At 38.4% G+C, this 21,641-nt stretch overlaps 1 protein-coding gene across 1 annotated transcript; it reads right to left on the bottom strand.

Moving 5' to 3' along the window:
- Positions 1-10,778: 10,778 nt before the first annotated feature.
- Positions 10,779-19,763, bottom strand: slc5a3b (solute carrier family 5 member 3b). Its single transcript, XM_014993901.2, has 2 exons — positions 19,522-19,763; positions 10,779-14,632 (listed from the first exon to the last, which is right to left on the bottom strand). The coding sequence occupies exon 2, from the start codon at positions 14,363-14,365 to the stop codon at positions 12,245-12,247; it is 2,121 nt and encodes a 706-aa protein (XP_014849387.2). The 5' UTR covers positions 14,366-14,632; positions 19,522-19,763; the 3' UTR covers positions 10,779-12,244.
- Between the last annotated feature and the right edge of the window lie 1,878 nt (positions 19,764-21,641).

Raw genomic sequence — 21,641 nt, 5'->3', positions numbered from 1 at the left:
AATAGAGGTGCTAAATGGAGATCAGTCAGTTTTAATGTGCCAACACATTAAAAGTGGGATGTTATCTACATTGTACATGCTGTGGTGTCCTGACACAAGTGCTACAAGCTTTTATTTTCCATCAGATGGGAACTTTCCTGTTCCAGGGAGATAAAATATTCACACTGTGCACCAAACTCCACAATGACCTCGGGATTTTTCCTCTGCTTCTCTTCCTCCCTGGTCAGTTTTCAGCAGACTCTGTGGGACAAAAGCTCATTGCAACATGTGTTGTAACGAACTGCAAGTGGAGACCAAGTCATCCCCGCCCCTTTTTTTTATGAATGTTTTACTTTCCTTCTGTAAATGACACTATCAAACCTAAATACTACCAGTATATTTCCTGCTTTACAGATGAAAACTCTCACTAGAGAGATATTTGGTAAATCTTCATGTAATTTGGAATTTCTTTCTTTTCAATCCTGGAACAAAGCTTGTTGGAGGCTCCAAAAGACATTTGCAAAGCTTCCTTTAATCACTTTCTCTCAATGACAGCTTTCTTCTTGACACTCTTCTTTAAAGATTTGATTTGTGGAGGTTTTCTCACCTGAGTTGTGAACCTTTGCATCTCGTCCAGAGTTACAACATCCTCTTGGCTTCTTGGTTAATGATTTCTCTTATTTATGCATACCCTGCCCCAAAAAAAAAAAGAAAAGAAAAGAAACACACAACCAGTGTGTTGCACAGTGGGGATGTTTACTTTTTATTTATTTACTTTTTTTGTTTTCTCAGCACATACAGTTTTTAATACTGGACTCATTTGAAATGAGCACCTTCTTCTACTTGATAGTTCTTTCCCCAAAAAGATCTTTGGTTCACAGTCAGTCTCCCAGAAAGTAAGATTTGTGGAATGCAGAGCTATTTATTGTCCTATGATTGCTGCAGTTTCACGTGAGTCACCACCTTCACCATCAACAAATATTTTTGAAACTTTTCTTACATTTCTCCTTATTATAGTTTCTATATCAGCAAACATCAGTATAGGTATGTTGATTACAAAACTAGAGGCCTGTGGAATCCTTAATTACACGTATTGTTTGTGAAATTAGGGATGTGTAATGCAAAAATATTAAAGTTTTTTTTTTTGCATTACTTAAGTAATGCACAAATTTAAAGTCTTGTAGCAAAATTGTGGCGTCTTTCTCAACATAGCCATAAAAAAGCTACAGAGAGCAAAAGCAATGACTGCTGTGACCAGAAGCTCTCTGACTTCATCCCGAGCTTGGCTGGATTAAACATCAGGGGTCAGCCAACCAATCCCTACAGTGAATGTGACATATGTAAAAGATCCTCAAGAGCTAGTGAACCGTAAAACCCAAGCTGAGCTTAAATGTTACATAAGCTCCAAAATGCAGAATCGCGCACACGCTCATTGACACGTTTTTACTTCTCCCTGCTCGTTTTTCACATGCGCTCACGTATTCTCGTTTATTTCCGTCCGAAATTCATTGCTGACTTCAGCGACAGTGATTACTTCAGAATCAGAATTACTTTATTGAGTTGAGCCGTTAGGGGAAAATTGCTTATTTGTTGACAATGACTCCCATTCAAAATGTTGAGTATTAGAAAATATAAAAATAAGCTAAGCAAAATGTATAAAAGATCATACACAAATGTTAAATTATAAATAATTTACCTAATCATAAATGTGAGCATCCTGACATTGGTGGGGGTTTTTTAGTTGGCTTGGGAACCATTCATCTGGTATCAAATTCACAAAACAAAAAAAAAAAAAAAAACAATGACTAATCCTCATCTTGTAAGTTATTTGTCAAACTGTTCAATCGATCAAACATTCTCCTTCTATAACTTGCCGGTGTTCTGAGTTACTCTCTATTTTCTTTCCCTCGTTTGCCCTTCAGTGAGCTACAACAGTATTTTTCCAGACGTGGTCATGAGATTTTCTCATATGGTCACCACTCCCTCTTCTTGCCACAGACCAGAATCCCTCCGTCAGCCTCACTGCCCTGCTGCAGTGAAAACTACACCTGACCCCAAACACTGTAACAAATTAACCCAAACCGTCTCTTTGACCCATTATTTATTGTTTTCAAAGTCAGCAAATGCAGTAGACGTCACGGAAATTTTTTGTTCAGTCCTTCTGAAGAACTGAATCTAAATAACCTTGTGATTAAAATGTAACTCATGCCTAAATCCTCTTAAATAGCTCCTGTATGATAAGTAACTTATATTGCTATTTTCCCCCTTCGTGAGAAATAGTTGTTTTCCATAATGACACCCCTTGAATTTGATCTTGTCACCACCACAAACCTTTGAATATTATTGTTGGGCTTGGATATGCTAACTAGACCAACACAAGGAAGTGCATATTTGTTGAAGGAAGAAGATCCATCCATTCATTTTCTTGCACCCTGGTCCCATTGGGGTCTCCAGCGATCAATGGGCGAGAGGCGGGGTACACCCTGGACAGGTCGCCAGTTCATCACAGGGCAACACAGACAGACAGGACAGGCAATCATGCACACACATATAAGGAAAATTTAGAGAGACCAATTAATCTGACAGCCATGTTTTTGGACTGTGGGAGGAAGCCGGAGTGCCCACCCATGCACAGGGAGAACACACAAACTCCATGCAGAAATACCCCAGGCTGGGAATCGAACCCAGGACCTCCTAGGTGCAAGACAATGGTGCTGCCACCTGCACCACTGATGCCAAAAGTAAAGCCAGATAAATCCATAGTTTTAAAATTCACCATAACAATATAGTGTGGCATGATCTCCACTTAAAGTAATACTCCTAAATATCACTATAGCAATAAGTGTACCTTATGTGATATCTGAGTTGAATTTGTTCTGAACACGAAGTCAATTGTTCGGTGAAGCTTTATGACTTCTTTACAAAGTAAATTTTTGCTAGTGCAAAGAAAAAGGTTAGCTGGTGTAACAAAAAACAAACCTTATCTCAGTGTGCACAAAATGAAGGTGTTTGTGAGAGAGTCAAATGCTTTCAACCGGCCTTGAGCTGAGTACAGCACTCAGATACAATTAAACCGAGTTTTCTGAGGGAGTGGCGTGCCGATGCAAAGTTTTGGAACAAATGTCTGCTGCGAGACTGACTTAGACAAAATAAAATTAATCAATCCATCCATTGTCTATGCTTGCTTCTCCTTGCAGTGTCAGGACTCTGTCTGGGCCAATGGTGTTGTATTATTCTAACTTTTAATTTAAACTTGGTAAAAGAAACATATTAAACGGTCTGTAATTGTACAGCACTTTTGGACAGTGTGGCACTTCACACACACACACTGATGGTGGCAAGCTACTGGACTGCAGCCACAGCTGCCCTGGGACACAATGAGAGAGGTGAGGCTGCCATGACGACCACCACCACCTGCAGGTAACGAGGAAACAATGACAGAGGCAGACAGTGTGGGAATCAAACCCAGCAATTCAGGGACGAACTCCTACCACAGTTGCCACCATCGCTCTCATTGTCTTATGAAAGAGACTTCATAAGGCAATCTCTTAAACCCTAAAATAATTTCAACTCTTGTCATTCAAAAATAACTCCACATTTAGTGTCTACGATGCTGGGAAGAAAGTTTAAAAAGCTCTGTTTTTATATTACAACACTCTTCTGGTGAAATCCCTAGGAAGTGTAAAACATATAAGGGCACATAAGATTCGGCTCCGTAGGGGATGTGGAAGGGAAAAAAGAAATGACCGAAGCGTCACACAGCCGTAAATATTTAGATTTACCCGCACGCTGTTTTGTGTAAGCAGTGGAAATCAGGTAACAATACTGTAAATCGTAAGAAGATTGATAGGGGCATTGTTTTACCTCGCTCATTATGACATGCGAGGATAAGATAAGGTTTGTTTCGTCATAACTGAGTCACCTTATTTTAGGCTGTACATCGTATTAGTAACTTCTCTGCTTACATATGTCCTCCAGCTCTTTGACAGGGTTTGCACTGTGTCACTGTTGATCAGCCTTTGGTGAGCCTGATCTTGGAATAAAAAGGCCTCGCCGGTGTTTGCTTCTTTGACTCATCCTTATTATGTTGTGACCCCAGACTCTATTCTTCCTGCTGTTATTTCTGCAGGAGGTAAATATTTCCTTTTGCCAGGGAAGCCCTATTCAGCGGATTAACGCCAGAATCCCAGGCATGCCGCCATAGTTCAGTCGGGACTGTGCACGGGGAACGCCAGGAATGCATTGACTATGTGTTCACCGTATATTTGAAAGGTCTCACTGCATTCTCTACATGGCTGCTTCCGCTGTTACCTCAATGGGAATGAACAACAGCGACATTTTTTAAACCTTCGCATGTCTGGTTGGTTGTGATAACAGAACAAAAGCTGTGGCATGTTTTTATGTCAGGGTAAACATGCCGTCTAGTAACAACGATGCCTCAGTCCTTTTTACATATAAATTTTAAAAATCTCTGTAGAACTTTTTTTTTTTTTAAAACTTTGTTTCATGTGCAAAATGTTGTTTACCATCCTTTGCGAGGATAAGTTCACTGGAAACTTTTGTCAGTGTTGTTTTTAAAAGGTTCTGGATTTTACTGACTTCCAGTTCATTCAAAATGAATCCACTGAAAAAAATCTAATTAAATAAGTTGGTAACACTTTATTTGACGGGGGTGAATAAGACTGTCATGACACTGTCATAAACATGACATAACACATGCCATGAACATGAATAAGCCTTCATGAATATTTATGACTGTTGTCATAAAGCGTCATTCGGTAAATCATGACACTTTTAATACAAAGTTGACATAATTCAAAATGTCTTTGTTATGACAACTTGACATTAACCAAGAAATCATTACTGTTTAAACTTTACCTTTAATAACATAAAGTTACCTGATTTTTAAAGTGCAATCAGTAATACTTTTATAACAAATTTATATCAATAATGATTTCTTGGTTAATGTCAAGTTGTCGTAACAAAGACATTTTGAATAATGTCAACTTTGTATTAAAAGTGTCATAATTAACCGAATGACGCTTTATGACAACAGTCATAAATATTCATGAAGGCTTATTCATGTTCATGACAGGTGTTATGTCATGTTTATGACAGTGTCATGTCAGTCTTATTCAACCCCCTTCAAATAAAGTGTTACCAATAAGTTAAACCGAGACGCAAAAATCAAGTATTAAAAATGACAGTTCAAGGCTACGATGGCTCAAAATGTGCTCAAATCTGAAGAAAAACACGCAGCTTATAAAGTCTGTGAAGATGCTACAGAAAATCCCTGAGCGACACTTGAACATTTTTTTAACATTTTCACCTATCTTTTCCCATGATTATCATCAATCTCATTACATCATGTATATTAAACAGCTTTTCTCAAAGTCGATAAAAAAAAAGTTTGTCCTTGTGTCTGGCTTCATGTAAAGCAGAGACAAATAAAAAAACATCCCTTCCAGCTGTATAATTTCCTAAAACCACAGAAGCATTTTGCATCAGAGGATCAAAGCCATAAATGACCTTATTTTGACCTTGAAATCTTCCCTGTGGAAGCAGGGAGCATTTTAGTTTACCTTATCAACATGATGTCATGGTTGGTTTTCGGGAGTGTCTTTTTTTATTGCTCTTTCAAACACAGTCATGATAAACAAATGAGTACACCCTAATTTGGCCACAGTCACATGTATTTATGATTAAGCATACACCATGTGGAGTTAAGTCAGTACACCAGTAAATCTTAATTTCTCCCTTTTTCGCATGCACTTTGCCCTTGGCGCATCGCTACAGAGTCATGCACACTTAAAGCTTGGGTCTGTGGGAGGAAGTCGCAAACCCCACATATGCAAAGTCTCTCTGCCGGCATTCAAACAAGACCTCTATCCTGCAAAGGAACAATCCAAACATCACTTTTCCTGCTTGTCATGCCACTATTAATTCGATGAAGCCTGAGGCAAGCTGCAGAAGCAATGTGACAAAAAGCTAAATACACCCTGTGACTCAACAGCTTGTTTTTACTGTATGCGGTCCAGTCTTGTACGACTGGATCAGTGTCTCAGATCAAAGGTGAAGTTTAACCTGTTTTTATTCACAACAGTAAATCTGTTCCTGGAGACACGGGTTTGTCAAGATGTTACCTCGGGGCGAACTGCTTCTACTGTCCATCAAATAATAGAGTTATGTAAGCACTGTGAAAGATGCTGTCAAGGATTCAAGCCTATGATATCCACACAGATTTACACAGGAGGCCTTATGCGATTTAATATTTTTATTTGTGTGCAGCTGTCTCAGTTTTTGCATCCATTACAGAGAACCTTAGAAAAAGTATTAAACTTCTTATGTTTTCTCACATTAGATCCACTGATTGCACTGTACTAGGCTTTTACCTCAGAAACAAAATAGGTAGAGTTATGATGAGAAAGTTTAATGGATAAATTGTGTTTTTTAAAAACTGAGAAGTGTGAAGTGCATTTTCATCTTTCTGACTTTACTCTAAAACATCTAAATAAGATCCTTCTGTAGCCGCCACTTAGTTCATCTATGTGTATACGTTCTATGAAGGCCTAGGGGTTTGCTAAAAGAAAAACAGCAATCAAACCACATCTTGAAGACAAAGGAGCATAGGTCACAGATATAGTTGCGAGTACATTAAGCAGAGTTAAGTTATAAAACTACACATAAAGCTTTGATCATCTTAGGAAGCACAGTTTCAAACCTATTATGACTAAACTGAAAGAATGAGGAAGGAGAGCTTTGCTTGGAGAGCAGCGACGAGTCCCCCGGTCTCTCTGGAGAAGCAGCAGATATCGATAAGGCAATGTTCAGGACCGATGGGTTTTTGGTCGAAGTAAATCTAACAGCTCTCAGAAGGAGAACTGTAGTGTTAGAAAATGATATGTCTAACACATTGCAGTTAGACTCCAGTGGGGAATCTGTGGCAAGACTTTTAAAATTGCAAAAGAAGTCTGAAGAATTTTGACACGTGCAAAGATTTGAAAAACATCTATTATTTTTCCTCAAGTTTCACAAAGACGCACTAATAAAACACACTGAAAATGTGAAAATGTGAAATGAAAAGCTTCAAGTTAGCTCATTTGGAAGGCACTCTATCTGCAGGGACTCTGCCATGACTTTAGAGACTCGCTTCAATGAGTAACACTGAAACAAATGGAAAGATAAAAGACCGAAAAGTGCTTGATTAAAAAAAAAAAAGCACTGTAGATTTATGTCGCTTATAATTTTATTTTAGAATATATCTTGCCTCTCTACTTCTATCTAAGTATTTGTCTCAGACTGTTTCTTTCTCTGTCTGAAATAGACAATGAACAAAGCATGGCCCAAATGCCAGTACTTTTCCACAAGGACAATATCATTAGTTTCCTCTTGGGCAAGAGGCTGGGAATGAGACTAGCGGGGGTTAGTGGAGGAGTAAGCAAAATGCATCCGAAATCTTGAGCGATGCATTGAGCAAAAAGAAATCATATGAACTTAAAACTCATGCTGGTTGTTAAACCTTCTGGAAGTCATGCAAAATATCAGTGATGCTTTGGATACCTGAATTCGAATTTGCAAACAACAGCTTTGCTGGAAAAAAAAACTCACAAAACGTTGTCCACATCTACAGGACGTTAGTTTGATGTCTGTGCCATGAAGAACCATTAGACTTGGCACAAACCTTTATCAGAGTTCAAGTATTTTTTTTTATGCTAACATGTCTATTGATCAGCAAGTACCAAAAAATATTTACAGATTTACAGTACATCCCTTTTGAAGGTTTTAGTATTTCATCCTTTTGTTGGAAGTCTATGTGATAGAGTGACTTAACGTAGAACATTAGTGGAAAATGGAAGAAAAATTTATACATTTACAGCTGGAAGTCTTTTAGGTTATGCCTCTGCCATCTTTGTACATAAAGACGGCCATTTTTGTTCCATCCTGCAATCATCTCTTATCATCCCAACATGTTTTTTGACATGGAAAAGGTTCATGTCAAAACCTTTGACATGAACCTTTTGATGTCAAAGGTTCATGTCATAATGGAAATAGAGCTTTTGCAAGCATCAGTTTTCCCACAGATTATCAGCTGATTGTCACTGGTCCTGAAGCATTGAAGCAGCCCTGGATTATCACTCCACCAGCACCAAATCTGGCTGTGTTAGTTTAACACCAAGTTTAATGGGAATGTCCTCTAAAATGTTCAACTCTTGTCTCATCTGTCCACAGAATATTTTCTCAAATATCTCGGGAACCATCAAGTTTTAATTTGGCAAATGTGAAACAGCCTTTGTGTCGTGTTTAGTCAGCTGTGGTTTCACCTTTGAACTCTACCTACCATGGATACCGTTTTTGCCCAATATGTTTCTTATTGTTGAATCACAAACACTGACTTAATTGAGGTTAATGAGGTCTGCAGAACATGTTCTGGGTTTCTTTTGTGTATGACATGATGAGTTGTCAATAAGCTTTTGTAAGCCAATCACTCTTGCGAAGGTTCACCACTGTTTCATGTTTCCTCCATATGTGGATAGCGGCTTCTGTCCAGGTTCACTGGATTCCCACAGCCTTATAAATACATTTTGACCTCAGTGTAAAAGATGTTAAAAATGACTCTGGTCCTGTTTATTCTGTGAGTTCTACAAATCTGGAAACGATGTGTTGCTTTTTAATATCGGCTTGCCTACTTCCTGTTGTCAGACAGGTTCTATTAGTGTGACTTCTTGATAAACACGTCTAGCAGTAGAAATTGAACTGAGATCTCCAGAAAAGATGATCAATCACAATTAGGTTACGAAACCTCTAGGGGTCACAAATGATGATGTTGGCCTAGATCAATTTTTGATGCAAAAAAAAAAAAAAAAAAAAAAAACATGTAAAAACTGTTTTTATTTTCTCAGTTTACCTTTGACGGTCATTAAATTTGTCTGATAAATTAATGACAATGCCTATTTAAATATTATGATTACTAAAAAACTATATTTTTATCCCATTGTTTGTCCTTTATCCTGCAATTACTTATTTGTTTCACTGCAGAAATGCCTGCCAGGTACACAGTCCCGCACACAGAGGCAAGTTAAGGTCATTCTTGGAAATGTTTAGCTAATCATTGGCAATGTTGCATTATTTCTCTAAATAACAAACAGATGTTGTTGTGTTTTCAATGACAAGAGAAATATTTTAATTCATTTTATCAATTTTAAGTGTGACACCTGCTCATAATCAACCAGAAAGTGGTTTTGTCTGCACCCCCTCTCTCCCATCATGCCACATTTCGCTTGTTACTATGGTAAGTCGCAGCATATCAGTGATGAGTCACAGACTAAATAGGCACTCAGATCATGGCCTCCAAATATCACCCTCTGAATCAAAGCGGGATCAACAGTGGGGATCAGATCGCTTTGTATAATATAGTCCCTTAGTCAATGCATTACCCAACAATCTTTATTGGATTGCTTTATTTAGGATTCAGTGTCATAGTTTTAATCCAATTCAAACAGAAAACTGACAAAAGGTGAATTATTTACTACTGTGTTGTATTTCTAATTTAAATCCAGATGGAAAGTTACACTCATGTGAGATTTGGTCAGTAATGGAAACGTGAACCCTTATAACTACTGATGTTGGGATTTTGATTTGTTGAATCTTTGGTAAAGAAGCTTGGGATAACCCAGTCCCCATCAGATTCAAAGTAGATTAATTTCTCTTTGCTGAGGTTTATGTAATCCTAGTCAACAAGATCACATATCTCTATCCATAGGAAGTTCAGAAAGGAGTGATATAATGACTGATGATTTAGTTACAGTCCTACATCTTTACGTCATACATTCTCTACAAGAAGACAGTTAAGGTTTCGATAACTAATGTAGGTATGACGTGATGGTAAATCATTTAAGATGAAATGCAGTAAGAAGATAGAAGAAATCTGATCTGAATTTAATCAGCTTAATTTTTAAATTCTTGCTTTTTTAATATTGTGCAACAATTATTAATAATATGAATACACATGCAAACAGAAACACTAATGAGTTATATTGACATTTTAAAAGTAAAAGATTTATTACAGCTAATATGATGTATTTGTATTTGTAATTCCCAGCTACTACTGCTATTATTATTAAACTGCAATTGCATATGTAGTGCAAATTATCCATAATGTCATGTTTATGCTTATGAATACCATTTGAAAGAACAAAATTATCCAAGGATGCTTAATATAATTCAAGAGTACAATGCAACAATGTAAGCTACTTTGGGTTGTCTCATATTATGAATATAATAAACAGAAAAGCTGAATTTCTGGCTTCCTGTAGCTTATAGGATTCCATATAAAATTGCACTTTTCACAATTATTTGATTATTTGAAGGACCTCCTTATTTCACATTCAACTTCTAGATCCTTACGATGCCAAGCCTGTAATCTTCTCCATCTTCCTCGATCAAGACTAAGGACTATGGTTGATCAGGCATTTGTTTTGGCTGCTCCTCGTCTATGGAACTCTCTCCCGGACTATTTGAGAGCCCCGCAATTATTGTCCAATTTTAAAACCGGCTTGAAAACTTTTCTTTTTAGACATGCCTACTCCACTTTTAAATTACTGTCTTTTTTTTATTGTTGATTTTATTTGTTTTTAGCTGCACCATGTAGCACTTTGAGATTTTTATTAATGAAAAGTGCATTACAAATTAAATTTATTATTATTATTATTATTATTATTATTATTATGTTAGCTTTTCAAACAACGTTTACTTGGGTAATGTACTTATTTCAGAAAATAAAGAATGAAAACACACCTTCCTTCTGGTCTCCACAGAAACTTTATTTACAGTCTCTAGAATAAAAACAACAATGTATATTCTCTCAAAAAGGAAAGAAAAAACTTTTAAAGCTTTTTCCCATACAGCAATCATCTCTTATCATCCCAACATGTCTTGACATGGAAAAAGGGTTTGCCTATTTCATTCACAAACTGACATTTTGCACTCAGGGTTGGGCAACACCTGATTCAGATCTTCCTTTAAATATATTTTGTAGTCATGACTCAAACAAATACCACAATCCAGAAGATCAGCAGATTGGAAAGAAAAATTTAAATGACAAAGTCAGAAGCAAGCTGTGCCAACAAAATGTTAACCCTGACATATTTAAGTTTTGCAGCATCAGTCTCAATTTATGCCACCAAAAAAAAAAAAAAACACCTCATTAAAAAGCTGGTTGAGTCAAGACTTTAAAAATACTTTCTATTTTTGTGCTCTCTGGAAATGTTCTTCTTTTTTTCCCCACTTATCCATTGCACAATAAGACACATTTGGTAGGAGCTTCATAGAAAATGCACTTAAAAAGACAAACAATATTTAAAAACAGACAGTGGACACACAATAAACAGCTTAGTATGAAAGCAATTTGAACAAAATGAGCCCTAAAAGATTTGCAAAAGACTTTATATGTCTAATGTCAAACACAACAAGACATCAAACAAAAACTGATGCTTTCTGTTACAATAAAATAGCAAAAAATCACAAACATAACATAGTGTAAAACACAAAGTGTATAAAGTAGTAGAAAGAGCAATAATGCTCCAAATATAACTGAAATTTGGTCAAAAGTGACTAAATTAACTATACCATGTCTATTTTTGACTATAACAAAAATATATATATATTTTTTTAAGTTGTGCTTCTCTTTCTGACACCGATCAGCAGAAAAACATGGATACATTTCTTAATTATAACTCTATAAAGTGGTTCTAAATGCAACATATTAAGTAAGTCAAATCAATGATTTCAATTATCACTATTAAAAATATATTTCAAAAAATAAGCAGCATTTGCAATATTCGTTAAGTACCGAGCAATTCTTCTTGATGTTTTCTCTTGCACCCTTTCTAAAGAGGTCATAAATACTTCAACCCATCCTCAAATGCAACAAAAACATATATAGTAAGGCAAATATTAAATTCACTTATAGAACAACTCTGAAAATCCCAGTAGACATTTTAAATGCAAGATTAACAATAGGATTCAAAGTCACAGAAGTACAATGTGTTTTGCTTTTCTTTTTCATGTGGAGAAGCTTAACTCATTTAAAAATGATAACAAGCTTAAATGCCTGTTAGTGAGCTACGAAAAATAACTGTAAATATTACAGACAAAATTTATAATCCGTGAAAAAAACATTTTTTACTGCTGTAACAGCCCAAAAATACCTTGCACTTATCTTACATATTCCAAAAAAATTATCTAAACAGTTCTGTACAGTGTCCAACTACAGTGAGAAGTACACAAACATGAATATGCCCACAGAGCAGACCATGAATAGGGCCAGGTTGAGAAGGATTTTATCTCTGGGGGATTCGTACAGCATCGCTGCAGTCACCTTCTCATCTTCCTGCGAGACTTTCTGCGGGGCGCCATGTGGTTCTTCTTTGTACCCACAGAAACAGTCAATAAAGCGCATGCACAGGCCTTTTTCTCCTTGCTCTGGTCTGACCATATCCATCTGGCTGAAAGCAGGCTGCTCAGCAGGGGTGGAGGCAGGGGACGTTTCCGTGCTGGGAGTAGCTGGATCATGGTCTGTGGACGGGACCAGAAGCTTGATCTCAGCTCCATCTAGACACCTCTCCATTTTGACATCTGCAGGAATGTCTTTATAGTAGACTTCGCTGCCGTTGCATTGGTTCTTCTCTCTTAGACCGTACTTTTCAGCTCTGTCCTTCAGGGGAACCTTTTCCAGCTTGCGGAGCCCCCAGACTGTGGTGGTGCGCACCTGTTCATCATCCGGTGCAGAGGTACAAAGACTGACCACCACAGCAACCAACCCTGAAATCCAGAAGAGTGAAGCCGCAAAGTACATGTAGTGAATGTGGACGATGAAGAAGGGTCTGTTGTCTGGCTGGTCACAGCGTGGCTGGCGGTAAAAGAAGGCGAGGATCAGCCGTATGGTACCGAGCACGAAACCCGTCATGCCTCCCCAGAAGGCGCCCGTCTCGTTACACCTCCTCCAGAACACACCGAGCAGGAAAAGGGCAGCTATTGGTGGGGTGAGATAGCCAGCAACTTCCTGGATGTATATGTATGTCTGTCCACCTTGCATCTCAATGATTACAGGGACCCAAGCGATGCTGATTACCACCATGACCACAACAAACATGCGGCCTACAATCAGCAGCTCGCGTTGCGAAGCTGTCTTCCGGAGAGACTGGTAAATGTCCAGGGTGAAGATAGTGCTTGCGCTGTTGAAGATTGAGTCAAGGTCACTCATCAAAGCAGCAATCATGACAGCCATCATAAGACCCCTGAGTCCCACCGGCATCACCGCCATCACCAGGCGTGGGTAAGCGATGTTCGAGCACCCAGCCTGGGAACCGCACACGGCCATGCAGTGCTCCGGCCCAATGCAGATGATCTCATCTGCAAATAAGATGCGGGAGATCATTCCTGGAATGACTATCACGAACATGGGCAGGATCTTGAGAAATCCAGCCATGAGTGTTGAGCACTTAGCGTGAGCAATGTTCTTAGCAGCTAATACTCTCTGCACGATGACCTGGTCTGCACACCAGTACCAAATGGATGCAGGGGTTTGCCCCAGAATGAAACCTGGCCAAGGAATATCCTCATCTAGAGGGCCGCGAAGGATGCGCAGTGAGTTTGGCTTTGGTTCAATGTGACAAGATGGTGAATATGTGTAGTTTCCAGCAGCCGTTATTGCGGTGACATTAGGAATGGCTTGCATATACTTAGTTCTGACCCCTTCTAGTCCACCAACTTTGATTAGGCTCATGATGGTTAAGGTCAGGGCTCCACCAATCATCAACACTGCCTGAAGAGTATCTGTGTAGAGCACTGCAACCAGTCCACCAGTAATGGTGAGCAGAGCAGTCATACTGATGAGCAGAAGAATTGAAAGATAAAGGTTCCACCCCAAGGACTCCTGAATAAAGAGAGCGCCAGCATACAGGTCCACGGAGAGCTTGGTGAAGATGTAGAGCAGCACAGACAGGCAGGCGAAGTAAACCTTCAGCCTGTTCCCACCGAAACGTTTCGACAGGTACGCTGGCATGGTGTAAACTCCAGAGTAGATGTAGACGGGGATAAACACCCAGCCGAGCAGCTGCAGAAGAAGGATTGCATTGAATTCCCAGGCTCCTACAGCAAAGCCGCTTGCTGCACCCGACCCGGCCAGACCTATGAAGTGTTCGCTGCCGATGTTGCTGACGAAGAGGGACGCCCCTATCACTACCCAGTTCATGGAGCGTCCAGCGAGGAAGTAGCCACTCACGGTGCTGCGATTGGCTTTCCACATGGCCAAAAGCCCGATGGCGAGCACCAGGACAAAATACAGTGCAACCACTGAAATGTCCGCTGCTTCCATCCTGGCATGCATTTTTACAAATTAATTCCTTTAAAGCTTAAAAAGAAGCAAATGTCCAAGTTTTTTTTTAGAATTATAAGTGTGATTTATTAAAAAAAATAGCAGAAATATTTTTTTTTAAAATTTCGCTGCTTTGGTTTTCAGTCGAAACAAAAGCTGGGGACGGATCCACTGCCAGGTCAAAAAAGATTAACAAGGTAGTCTGTCGGCTCAGTTTTTGTTGGTGGCTGAGCAGGGCGTTGTAGGTCACCAGTTTAGAAAAGCCAAGATTAAATACTCCTGTAAGACAGAAAGAGAAACACATCATTAGTATTATGACTTTTACTTGGAAAAAACACTGAACACAAACATGTTAGAACTCACAACAGGAGAAACATTGAGTAATGTGTACCGACACCAAGGTCACATAGCAAAACGTATATTAAAAATGACAAGGAAAGTAAATAGTGAAATGTCAAACATAAAAAAAAACAAGAATTGCACCTTCAGTGAAATGGGATTTGCTTCGGTTGTATTTTTCTAGTGCCACCTGGACTAAAAAGGGATTTACCTTTCCTGAGATTTTCTTCCGAGTCTGTTCAAATACAACTAACCTCGAGCCATGCTAGAGCTGAAATATTATGTAAGCTGAGTCAAGAAAGCACAAAACGCCGCTGGCAACAGCTACACAGTTCCTACACACCCTAATATGAGGCCATGTTGGTGTCCTCTAAACAGTGTCATGCAACTCCTTATTGGATTAAGAATATGCCTACGCTTAGAAAATCCCATAGATACACAAAAAATACATAATTTTAATTAGATCTAGAACACCTTGTGTGCCTTTATTTTTGGACAGTTCCTCAAAATGCCTCTTTTTAAATAAACATGCCTCCATCAGTGACAATCTTTATTCAGACTTCACTGAAATAAAGATTGTCACTCAGTACCAAAAATTACCTCTTACAGTAATATTCAAATTACTATCAACAAATCTTATTAATGTCACCATCAGTTACAGAGTCATCTGGTTTCTTATATGAATTTCTGTTAAATTGTTTCATCTTAACTGTCTCTAGAAATAAGTGCCACCCATTGGGATGAACCATTAAAATAATCAGGGGTGTACATTCTTGTGGTTGTGGTGAGTGTTTACCAGTACAGCATTTTTTACAACACTGTCTGTGACTGAGACTGTGAACAACTTTCTGCACGTTTTTCCAAGACACTGCTGCACACCTATGTTAGCTCCCTACATGCATTCACACAATACAGGCCCGGCGGCATGGACGGGCACAGAGTCAGCTTCCTTGGACTGGAAGCTGTTTGTTGTTTTTACCATAGTCGGTTTTTACCTCAGAGTGGCAAACTGTCTGTTATTTCTATAACATATAGGAAGGGACTTCCGCATTTCCCATATCTGTGCCCTCGTCCCTTTTTTCAGCAGTTAAAACTGTTTAATCCGTTATTAACATTTCGTAACCTGTTTTTCCGAGCCGTCTTTAAACCCAACATGAACGCTGAGACGCCCGTGCTGGGTTTACACCTGTGCGGCAGCGACGGAGGTCTGCTGCTGCTGTGCGGAGCTACGCAGGTGTGTTAGGATCATGGCAGTAAACCAGCAAAATGCAAAGACCTTTGCACAGTTTTCCCCCCAAACTAACCGACTGAGTTGAGTAATGTTGCTGGAAGCAGGTAATGTTAGCTAAAAGATGACTAGCTAATAACAATACAGCACCTTAAGCTTGTTAACAAGTAGCCTGTAGGCTACCGGTGCTGTCTATGTTCAGCTACGTAGAACTATTTTGCCTCCCAGTCACAATATTTTTCAGAGCATCTCAGTGTCAATGTGTTACCTCAGCTACAACATAGCAAACATTCCTGGGGAATATAGTGACGGGATCTAAAATCTAAAAAAGGTTGCTGAACCGCTATTAGGATTATGCATTATTGTGTATAATTGGATTTATAGGGAAATGTTGCAATGGATTTGTTTTTCTTATGTTTTTTAAAATCATGATGAGATCTTACAGCCTACTGCATGTTGTCAGACAGGTTCTATTTGTTTGTGACCAATGTTCTATACATTTGTGTTCAAACTAATGTATTAAAGAATTAGCATCTCAAATTGTAGTACATTACCTGCTTTATGATTACAGTGAATGTTATTTAGATATCAAGAGATGTGCAGCTCGATGCTCAGATTCTGCAGAAGGTGACGTATCTTACCCCGGGTTTTTATCTCTTCACTCTCCACTAGGACTTAGAGTTGCATAAATAGTACTTTCACATATAAATCTCAGACTTATTTGCTTCACAACAGGACAAAAATTAATCCAAAGGCGATTTTTGTGGAGGATTTCCATAAATGGCTGCAGCTAATGCTCTTAAACTGACCATCCGCTCAACAGAGATGCCAGGTCTAAATTTCTCCTGTAGGGTGAATATTTGGTGAACAATACATATTCAGACAGACAATCATATGGATCAAATAAAAATACAGAGTCAGCAAAAAGGAAAACATTTGGGGGAAGTTTGAGCACATCTGTTTTTGTTTTTTTGTTTGTATTTTTTTTCCCCCATTCTCACAAACACTTGAATGTTTGGCTGCTCCTGAGGTTTCACCCTGTCATACATAGCAGAAAATAACCCCCACGCCTTCTTTTTCACAACCATGCTCTATGCAAAAGCATCTCTCTCAATAAAAGAAGTCTTTGTTTTCAGTTTTATTAAGTCACCAACAAGGCCTATTTATCCATGTGGTTGCCATAAACTGCCTAGGAGACCCTGGCTCAGAAACATTGGGACATTTCTCAGTAAATACATTTTTATTTTTGATTTGCAAAGTTACATAATACGGGATTAAAACATAATCACCCTTTTTCCCAATGCTGCCAGGACCGACTCACTCAGCCCCAGTGCCAGAGTAACAGTTCTATGCATGTGGTAGCTCACATTTTATTTAAACTGTTCTTGTTGAATTATTTTAAGAATTAAATAGTTAGCCTGCATAGAGAAAGAATCAAGCTTTTAACTTAATTTAGTATAAAGAGTTGGTCCAGAAGTCTGGAGATAACCACTAGCGTAAGAGGAGTCAAGTCTAAAAATAACTTCTAATACACAAAACATCATTGCAGTTTATCCAAACAATATTAATTTATATTTAAATGGTTGTCATGTTTGGTTTAGGCAGTTATTTCTAAAGAAGCAGATGATTATTTGCACACATGTGCACAGAATAAAGCATGTAAAGAGCTTTCAGTCAGAATTCCTAACAGATAAGTAAGGCAGCATAAAGAGAAATAAAAAAAAATTTATTTCACAATTGTATTGCATCATTTTAAACTGATATTGGACAATCGCTCTGTTCAGAAACCCTTTATCTAACATCCTAAATATGTTTCACAAAGAAAGATCATTGATGGCAAATGAACTGATTCTGTTTGGATTATGGGACAAGTCTTTGCAAGCCAGCCTGTCTATGATGGTGCCAAAAAAAATGTCTGGCATCACAGACCCAATGCACTAGGGCTGTAGTGATACAATAATCTCACGATATGATACACGATATTCTGCTCACGATATGATATATATATTGCTATATTCAGCAAATGATACAATTCAATATACTTTTGCGATTTTCTGAAAGATTTTAGAGGGACAGAGTGATTTTGGTGACATTTTGTGACTGTTATAGAGTTGGATTGAATTAATTTAACTGAAAACTGATTAAAAGCACCAGCTACACAATACCTGGCTCTGGTTGGACATGGACACAGACTTAAAGTCGACAGCTGGACAAAATGAATCAAAGAAGTGGTGAGAAAACATGTTTATTTTAATTGAAACCGTACAAACTGTAGCTTACTTGCATTTGTAAAGTAAATAAAGTGCACCAAGTATCCTGCTCTGAATAGTTTGATACCTTTTTAACCTTGACACTTAACATCTGAAGGAATCACTCTAAGCCTGATGACCTACTCACTCTCCTGGCGAAGCAAGCAGTGAGGGAGCAAGGTGACAGTTGGATGTTGCGAAACTTGCAGATGAATATCGATTTTTTTCTAGGAAAGAAAATATCGATATATATCGAAAAATTGATATTATTACACAGCCCTACATGCTACCTTGAAAAAGGTTAAAAAAAAGAACACACCCATACAACAGAAAGGTGCACAGGCACACAATTAAAACAAATCTTGATTCAACTCCAGAGTTAATCCAAAATGCAAACGTGTTTTATTTGCAGTTACATTAAATAACTCCACTGGTATTATGCGATGCATTTAAAGGGTCCCAACTTAGCTTGAGAGAGGCATTGACATTGTCAGGTGGCACAGAGACACGACAAGGCTGCGTCATAAAACAGATATAACAACAAACCACAGGTGCAACTCTTCTGCTCTTCCTCCTCCTGTCAGTTTAAATCCCAGGCTAACAATTACCTTCCAGTCGTGTTTGAATTTCTGTCTTCAAAAGCCTAAAAAAAAAACTCAGCAGAACACCAGACGGTTAAATTGCTCTAAACCGTATCAGTACAACCTAAGTCATTTGGTTACTATCAGCCCCGCAATACAAATAAAGCAACGTGATACAACTTAATCCCATTGAAACAGCTTGTGGAGGGCATGAAACGGGGTGTGCTGCTGTTTGTTTAGTCACAGGTGAGGCTCTGTAACTCCACTAGAGCCTTGGAGCAAAATAAAACGAGACGCAAGAGTATCGCTATGGAACGAACAATGGGGCTTTAATTGACGTCCAGATGCGGATGACAGCCGCAGACTGCCCCATGAATACAAAGAGGAGGCGACACCAGAGCACCAGCAGACACGGATCCACCTATCAGGTGGCAAGAAAATTCTAGAACAGCCGCTCATTCATTCGCGTGAAAATGCCGCGCATCCTAACATTACATCTCTCATTCATAACCACTCCGGCATAGCTGGGACATTTGCCTGCGCTCGCAAAGCCGAATTGTGGCGTTAAGCGGGTCTTTTCTTTAAGATAACGAAAGCTTTCATACACTGACGTCAGCATTGGGATGTTGTCAGACGAGGTTTACTAAAACAATCGCTGATAAGAGAGAGAGCGCGCGTCTTATATTGGAAACACACCCCTAGCGTGTTAATAGTGATATTCAGTGGGTACATTTTAAATGGGATCGATTTAAAGACGTGGATTACACTCACCGGGTTGCACTGCAAAAAAAATATCACTCAATAGACGCGCTTCAACACGCCACTCCACGCCCCTTGAAGTCGATGAACAGGAAGAAGAATATACTCCGTCCGCCTAGGAAGAGAGGTTGTTTTCTCGTAGTGTGTAGATATGGCCCGGATAAGTCGGTTTCCCCCGCTGAAGAAGAGTTCCTCTTCAACTGTGATGCTCCGTCAGACAACGATAACCTATCAGCCTCGTACTCCTTATAGGAACCAATACAAATCCACGCCCCACACGTGGACCCGTGACGTATTAAAGGGATGCACCAACAGTGCCTAGAAGTTGTTCCAGCTACTTACCGGTATTATCCCACATGCTTATATAAATTGATGGAACCGGGCCAGGTGCGTTTTACTTGGGTCTAATCCCATATCTGGTCACTTGTGTATTTAAAATAAACGTCACTTGTATTTGCTGTCTTGTGGAAATATTCTATAATTCATTGTCAATGCACATAATCGTCCAACTTTTTATTCAAGCAAACTGTAGAGTACTACTATATCATTTTCAAAACATGCACACCTATACTTAGACACAAAGGTTGCTGCTTATCTGAGAATAACTCAGTAATAATAGTAAATCTCTGAGCTGCTTGGCATTAGAGAAACTACCAGAAACACCAGCTCTTTCTGGCTACGGAAGTCTGACACTTAATCTAATTTGGGTTTAGATTTGAATCCTGGAAAATTCTAGGTAATTATTGCATCTTTTATTAATAGACTGATACAGCAGCTCCACAATCCCGTTTAGATTTTTTGAGGTTTTGTCACATAATAATAATGTTGCCCATGCCAATTGGAAAATATACTTTTTAAGGAATATCTGTTTGTTTTTTTGTTTTTTTACAAAGCAGTCTTCCATAGAAATCCCGCTTGTGATCCAAATAAAGTATACCTGTCACTGTAAAAAACTAGCACTCATGTCCTTTCAGTGCAATGTGTATTTGGTGTTTTGTTAAATAACTGCTTTCAAACTTAAATTTTAAAAAATCCTATTTTGTGTTCCAATGTGAATATTTTGCATATATACATATATTTGCATTAAATATTGTAATTGTATGCATTAGTGTGAAATATATCAGATATTTTTGCTGCTTGGATATTTAAAAGTATGCCAGTAAGGCTGTCAATAAATTGAATGAAAGTCAATCAAACTACTCTAGGTCTTCTTGCCCTGCTCCCACAGCTGCTACAAATACAGTTCATTCTGATGTGGTTATTATAAACCAATTATGCTTATAATGTAAACACAAAAAAACACTGCTGCTTTATCTATTTTATCATGATATTAATATTATCAAATTTTCTCAACTGACAAATAAAATTATGGTAAAATATGGTGACTTTCACTGAAAAAGCCTGCAAAGGAAAGTATGGTTATCTATATAAAAGGAGCAAGAGGGCAGGGTAAATTTCCACTCACTACTCTTTACGGATATCTTGGAAATTTCCATCTCCCGCGAAACATCATCTCCCAGCATGCCTTGCGGGACAGAGGCTGTTGGGTATTTGTGTAAGAGGGAGTGTGGTGATCACGCTGTGAGTCTAACAGGAAGTGAATTCATTCATTCACTGGATTTTCTGTTTGCTTTGACATATCCTTAGAGCTTTAGGCTTATTTCACTGTGGATTTCAGTCCATTGTATTTTGACTTGTTTACATTTTTAAACTGAGTAGTAATTCTCTTGTGGGTTTGCTATGCAAATAAACTTAGTTGTGGATAAAAATTAAAGTTCTTTATTTGCATCATAAGTGTAATTAAGCGTATTTAGTAAATTAATTTTACTCTTGTGTATCCAGGCGTTTGTGTGTTGCGGAAGAACTGTGAGAAGAAGGCAAAGGTTTCTTTGACTCAGACTCAGCATGAGGAAATAGCGACATTGAGTTTCTTTTTCTAATGATCAAGTTTTCTAGGTCAAAAGCATTTAAAATCAATGTTACTAACCCAAACTGAGGTAGTAGAAATATAATAGATCCGGAACTGGATTGATATAACACAAAAGGCTTTGGGTGTGTATGAGACCCAGGATAAATTAAGTTTTCAATCTAAAAGTTAAAGGGTTAAGCAAGGGTTAAGTATAAATAATAAT

Source organism: Poecilia mexicana, unplaced genomic scaffold (genome assembly GCF_051168715.1).
Source record: "Poecilia mexicana isolate PSO_F unplaced genomic scaffold, ASM5116871v1 scaffold_2, whole genome shotgun sequence".
NCBI lineage: Eukaryota > Metazoa > Chordata > Actinopteri > Cyprinodontiformes > Poeciliidae > Poecilia > Poecilia mexicana.
Note: the sequence above shows the minus strand (reverse complement) of the source record. Positions and strands in the feature narration are given on the sequence as shown.

What these genes read in the sequence shown, in the direction of transcription:
- slc5a3b (XM_014993901.2), bottom strand. Translation starts at nt 14,365, where the DNA reads ATGCATGCCAGGATGGAAGCAGCGGACATTTCAGTGGTTGCACTGTAT.